The sequence below is a fragment of the Sinocyclocheilus rhinocerous genome, unplaced genomic scaffold (genome assembly GCF_001515625.1).
Source record: "Sinocyclocheilus rhinocerous isolate Xijiao unplaced genomic scaffold, SAMN03320098_v1.1 scaffold95, whole genome shotgun sequence".
In the NCBI taxonomy this organism is placed as follows: Eukaryota; Metazoa; Chordata; class Actinopteri; order Cypriniformes; family Cyprinidae; genus Sinocyclocheilus; species Sinocyclocheilus rhinocerous.
The window spans coordinates 22970-29925 of record NW_015662004.1 but is presented as its reverse complement, the minus strand read 5'-3'; the positions used below and the strand labels follow the sequence as shown (position 1 = coordinate 29925).

The 6956-nt window shown below is 35.7% G+C and overlaps 1 protein-coding gene across 1 annotated transcript in view; it reads right to left on the bottom strand.

Annotated features, from left to right (window-relative positions):
- Positions 1-5922, bottom strand: part of LOC107727281 (gamma-aminobutyric acid receptor subunit beta-4-like) — a 33908-nt gene extending 27986 nt beyond the window's left edge. The window contains exons 1-2 of the mRNA XM_016537108.1: positions 5859-5922; positions 1849-2069 (exon numbers count right to left, since the gene is read on the bottom strand). Of these exons, the coding sequence (XP_016392594.1) occupies positions 1849-2069; positions 5859-5906 (269 nt within the window). The 5' untranslated portion in view covers positions 5907-5922. The remainder of the gene's footprint in view (positions 1-1848; positions 2070-5858) is intronic.
- Positions 5923-6956: the final 1034 nt, after the last annotated feature.

Genomic DNA, 6956 nt, shown 5'->3' with positions numbered 1-6956 from the left:
TGACTATAGCCGGATTAAGGTAATCAAACATTTCTGTTTACATGGTAGATTCTTAATCAGAATATTGTCTTAATCGTGTTAAAATCGGATTATTGTTGTCCATGTAAACGTACTCAGTGAAACGCGATGAGTAACGGGATTCTAGTTTCGGTTTTGTAAAATATTTTAATGGTTTAATTTGAGTTTGTATATCATTGTGTGTGACTTTAATAGCCATAATGACAGCAACAGCGGATCATTTTCAGATCTTGAAAATATGTCAAGGAAAAAAAGGTTGAATGTACTTTATACTGTGAACTCTGTGTGAAGAAACAAGTGTATTCCATTCCATTCCATTCCACAACAGTCACTGTACATATTCTTTCTTGGAAATGTGGAGTAAACAGTCAGTTACCTTAGATGCCCAGTGTAAACAATCTATAAAATACTTTGCTTGGCTAAAACCCTTGAATATGAGCATTAGCTTTCTCCTCCAAATCCCCATAAAGCACAAACTACTGCATATTTATAACTCTGTACATTTGTGGGTCATATGGAGGATGCTTTGCATACATACTGTAGCTCTACTAAAGCTGACTAAGGCACATTCATTCGATATCCCTTTTTAGACACAGCAGGGCATGATATGATAATTAAACATTAACAACAGCCCTGACTCATGAATAATTTACAGCCAGCAAAGACCCATCTTAAGACGTTATTAAGAGTGGACGTATCAATACTGCAAACATGCTGTAGTTCCCCAACATTTCAATTCTCTACAGCGGTGCAGGTTTGAGAGACGCTCAGGAAAAAAAAAAAAGCAACCGTGGCCTCGCTGAGATTTCTTAATTCCACCTGTGCCAGTGCCTCTTGGAAGAGGAAACAGTTTGTCATCTTTCATTATTGATAATTTGATTGAGTGGGGCACCCAAAGCGAACTCTCTGCCTTGCCGGTGCGGTTCTGGGTTAATGCATAGGAGAGTGAGGAGGGAGAGTGGTTTGTTTTTATACTTGTGCCTCTGTTTGTCCAAAAAAAAAAAAAGGATGACATTTGAGACAACAGTTCTTAGATGTTCCATATTATGTGTAACCATTTAGATGTGATTTTATGCGTGGGTTCAGATGATTGACTGTTCGTTTTATATATTAAGTAAGGGATAATATCACCCTGAATGGAGTTATTCTGCGATAACAACCGGCTGGATGTACATTATCCTGCTTATTACCCAGCTACTTGCCACATAAGTAAATAATTAGTCACGAAATATTGATTTGAGTTTAAATATTTGAACGCAAAGCTTCCGTGAAGACAGCAGTTGCGAGCAAGCGGCAAGTTCAAACTAGACAGACATTTAAGGGATGCTAGCTTGTGTTAAGTGTGTTAAAGAAGAGTGTTAAGCGCCGACTTCAGTTACCCGGATGAGCCTGTGTTATCAGCTTTTACCGGTTGTTATCGAGGGATAACATACCTCAGAATGTCGCGACTGACCAATCAGAATCAAGTATTCCACAGAGCCGTGTAATAAGTTTAAATAATAAATTTACCAAATTTTATATTATTACACCTTCGACAACGCCGGTTGCACCACGCTCTTCCGCCACTTAATCTTTTTTATTTTGATGCGTCAATCTGTTAAATTAGTATAGGAGATCATGATCCGCACTCACGAAAACAGTCTTCTTTTTTCGTTTTATTTTACATTCATCGTTGATGGGAAAAGACACAAATGTTTCGGCTCAAAGCCTAGTTGCACTGATTAATTGCTCACCACAAGACTAGTAATGTGCACTAACAAAGCAAATAGGCTCGGTTTTGATTTCATGCAGACTTCAAGACACTGATGTTTCAACGGCAATGGAATTTACCTCAGTCCATAAAGAACAGTGCCATCTGGGTGGAGCCGAATCATTCGGTTCTTCACCGTCACACCGTGCAGGAAAGACTTCTTGTCATTCAGGAAGTAGGTATCTGGGAGCCATAACTGATCAGCCACACGGTTGTCCAAAGTGAGGTTCAAAGCCATCTCAGCATAGGCCAACCGTTTGTCCCTCCAGCTCTGTTGGAAATACATGGTGATGGTGTAGTCCTGCAAAGAGCACAGAAAATCGGATAGATAGTTAAGGTGGGATGAAAGTCTTTATTATTCACAGTTATTTCCAAAACAAACTGTCCTTTAATTTTTCAAATGGCATATAGCTTTAGTTGGCAAAAATAACACTTTTGATGTTTTTGATTTTTTGGTCCCTTGTGTTTGCTCTGGTTTGACAGAACTGTAACATGCAGGAGGGCAAACTCAATATAAAACATTTCTATTCAACGAGAAGGTAATGAAAACATTATGAAATGGATTAAGATGTGTATACCAACGTACCAACGTGATATTGATTAAATGAGCAACAAAAATATACAGCGTTGACGGGATTAGGTTCATTTGAGCAGTGACTTTTGGATGTAGGGCAAACAGGATTGGCTGGGGACACTCTTTAGATCCACTACTTATATGACTCAATGCTGCTTTAATGCTTACTGTCAACTGGATTTTAATGATAAAGCATTCTGCACAGACACTAGTCCAGGGATAGACAACGTCGGTCCTGGAGTGCCGCTGCCCTGCAAACCCCTTGTCCAGATACCCGCACTTGCGGTCTTTGCACTTGACCACTTGACTACTTCGTATTTCCTGTATTTGGTCCAAGTGAGCATGAAGACCACAAGTGTGTGTAGAACCTTCCATTACCTGATGGACACACTTATAGTGTTGTAAAAATGCAAGTGTTTACAGAGCTTTATTTTTTTATTTTCAATACTTTGCACTTTTAAATCAACTTCTAAATGTCTGTTCAGTAGTCCCTATAACAGATGACACTATTTAATTTCATGGTGCTTCAAATTTCAGTAAGTGATAAAAAGCAGTTGGAAATGTTGTACAAAATAATTATCACCACTACTCATTTGCACCAATAAAACATGCAACTCTTTGTTTTACTACCAAATTATATGTAATATCTTACATATATTATTAATATTTGTTTAATTGAAATGTAATAACTATACCTTCTGGTGAAAATTACATATTCAGGACTCCAATATTTTAGTTCACATAAATCCTGCCCCTACAAACTCAGGCTTATCTGAGTTCAATGCTCACATCTTAAAATCCAATCAATAATCAATGCATAGAACCAAGTCATCAACCCTACATTTCTTCTTTGTCTAATCCATTACACTTGGATATACTGAAAAAAATAAAAATAAAAAATAAGATCTGTCACTACTTCCATTTCATCGTGACTTTTAGTTGTTGGGGTTTTTTCAACCCTTTGCCTCTAAGATGTAGCACAGCACCTTTTCAATACTTTTTTATTTATTTTTTAATGTCCAGGGAAAGGGAAGTAAAACAAAACATCCGATTGAAGACCTTGTGGTACAGTATCTTCAAAACAGCACAGTTCAAAGAAATTTCAGCAGTACCTTCATGATGGATAAATCAAAGAGACATACTTGTTCTTGTAGAAGAAAAGAAGGGGGGAAAGTGAAGGAAAACAACTTCATACTTGAATGAATACTTTGAACAAATTAAAATAAAATCTTCTGCCTGGAACCGGATGGAAATTCTATTCCCAAATGGAGGGATTGCAGTAAGAAGAAAACTTGGCATCATATCTCTGTGTCTCTCTCCACCATCTCTCTCGTCTTTCGTCTCTGATATCTGTCTTCTTGTGACTCTCTTTAATGGCTTCGTTAAACTGTACAAAAAAGTTCCTGAAACTAGTATTTTATGTTTCTTTTTCAACAAATGATCAGAAAAAGTCTACCTCAGAAGGCCAAACTAAATATTACGAGTTTCATTTTCTATTAATTTGTAATAAGTTTTGCCATTTTTACAAAACTATAAGGCAAATCTGCCCTCTGCCAAGTGGTTGCGATGATCCATAGAACTGCATGCAGCAAAGAAGCTGAACCGCAATCCACAATTTTCATATATTCACAATTATTAATTAATACTCACAGACGAGGACATACTTTGCAAAACATCATGAATATCAGTTTATATAACTGATTCATGTGTGACTGGAAGGTAACTTCCACTATAAGGAACTATTTGTTGATTATATGGTGTATTTTACTTACAACTTCCATTTACTAGGAATAAACATTAATTAAGCATCAAAATTAAACAGAATAAAAAAAATAAAAAAATTGCCTAAATAAAGACTCAGTATGAGATATGTGGTAAATCTGTCATTATTGATTAATAATTATAAAATGTTCAAAATAATAATTTAACCAGAAACCACTAAATGATTTTAGACCGTTATGTCTGTGCATTCTGTCAATTAAATGAAGCATTTGTGAAGATAGTGTGTTGTCCCTTCAACGCCTGGGAGCGATTTCATGCAAAGTTGAATCTATAAAAATCTCACTGTCATCGGATTTTAATTGAATTTCACTTGGAGCTTGATAATGCTGTGACTAGAGCTAATTAACACACCTGCAGTTTAATGCAAGCATCACATGAAGGAGACAGCCTGCAGCATAAACACTGTCTAAACCTGACGATTGGTTTACAACAATTCAGCACATAAATGAATCAGATTAATAATAAAACTAATTTCTAGTTAAAACATTTGGGGTTTTAAACTAGGAAATACTACACTAGATGTTCCTGCTACATTTAGTTCATGTCAGAGTGATTGCATTTACGAAATGAGTGCACACCAATGCTACCATAATATTCTCATTGCCAGTGTAGATTTTCTTTGAGCTCCAAACTTCCAAATTAGGGTCTATACAATTTAGTTTGAATGCATTTTAAGTACTGTACTGTTTTTGAAGTGTAGCTATTTTTGGAAGACTTACAAGTGTACAATGGATATGCATATTTCTTTGCTGTTTACCTTTAATGTCACAGTTCTGGCCTGTCGCTAGTGAATAGTTTGAGACAGGGACATGTCCTTATAGTGACACTAGCCAATCAGCAATGTCGCAACATTTTTTAAAATTAATTTTGCTGTACTTGCACTAAAAAAGCTACCTGTCTGAAGTGAATATATATATATAATGTGAGCCAAAATCATCACAATTAAAACAAACAAAGAGTTAAACTACTTCAGTCTGTGTGCATTGAATTTATTTAATACACGAGTTTCACAATTTGAGTTGAATTACTGAAATAAATGAACTTTTCTACGACATTCTAATTTATTGAGATGCACCTGTATCTGTATATATTTTATTTTCCTCTTTGAAAATTTCCCAATAAGAAATCTAATCTAAGATCATATTTCCTGCTGTCAAACCTGCTGTATTATCCGACAGTAACCTGAGGAAAACTGATCCAGGTGCAGCACTTCCTCTCTGGGGTACTTTATGGATTCAGGCCGCAGGCATTGAAGCCGAGGCGCTAATAAAACCAAAGTCCCTGACTCTGCATGAAGAAATGATGAATGCAGTAAGTCTGCATGGGGTCTCCATGGTAAGTATGTATAGGGAGTTGTCAGCAGAAATTTAGACGACTGCTCTTTAAGTAAACTGCTTTTTAAGGGCTCCAGGGTGGTGTTTAACTTGAGGTGATGGTCCAAAGCCAAAAAGGTCTACTGGTGCTACATAAATGCTCATGACCGCAGTAATACATAATCATCCATACTGATCATTTTCTTACATAACACCATGAAGACTCAATAAAACACCCCTTAAACATACTGTATGTTTCTAAAGAAACACAGCTAACTTATACTCAAAAAAGTCTGTAAAATTCAGCCCAATGTACTGTGTTAAAATAAAGGAACTATGGTTTTACCCATATTTTGAATTGTGCAAAAACAACAATTAGCAACACCAGTAATATCAGTAATGCCAAATCAGTGTTACTAACCATGTTGACTTCTGAGATGGAGTCAATACTGGCAATATTTATACTCATACCCACAATGACTGGAGGACCTACAGACAAGAAAAAGAAAGAGAGAGAAAAGTTTAGACAATTGTAACATCACTGTATTGCAGCATCACCATAATAAGTTTATCTACAATGAAGAGAAAAAAGAAAGAAAAAAAAAAACTCTAAAGTGGAGACCTTTTCGCAGACATAAGAAAGCCAAATACACTTCAGCTTGTGGATATCCATTTTACATGGTACTAAGTACTTTCAAAAATCTAAATTAAATAAATTTGAATAATTAAGTAATTTCGAAGCCTCTAAAGTGGTAAACTTTCTAGTGATTATTTCATTCTCTACTCATTGTATCAACTCGGAAACTTGTAAATATAACCTTGTTTCCAGATGGACTTAATCGTCAGCGCTTACTCCTGAAAGTTCTGTGAAGCTCACCAATCAGAATATAGCTTGCCAAAAAAGAAGAAGAAGAAGAAAAAAAAAGAACAAAAAAAAAAAAAAAAAAAAAAAAAAAAAAAAAAGCTTTCCAGTTTTGTGTGCAATATGCATCAGACGGTCAGTGAACAGACTGTGGGTGTGCGGTCTTAGACTGAGACTATTATGAGAAAAACAACCTTGTAAACATTGACGGAGTTTGCCTTTTCTGTATGTGGGTGCAAGTGAGAACGCCTGTATTACAAAATGCTCCAAAAAATTTAATAAAGCCTAGACCACATAGCTACAAAGAAAAAAAAATAGATGACAATGGGCCAAATTTGCTCATGACATTCATTATTTCGCCAAAGCATTTACCTCAAATAATGTGCCTTTCTTTAATAGGTTCATATATAAATTGCCAATTGTTCACTAAAAATATTCACAGTAATGTGAGATTTTAAGTTTTAAACCTCTACTCAAAAATACATTTCCTTCAAATACTTGGCATGACTAATTTACTAAATATGGCATTGTCTTAGTGGTGAGGGTTTAGTCAGACTAATCCACTTGTGTGCTGCTTGGGAAACATTTACAATCAGTACAACTTAATTTTTATCGCTGAATCATTTTGTCATCGCCAGTCAACAAAAACGCTGGTCA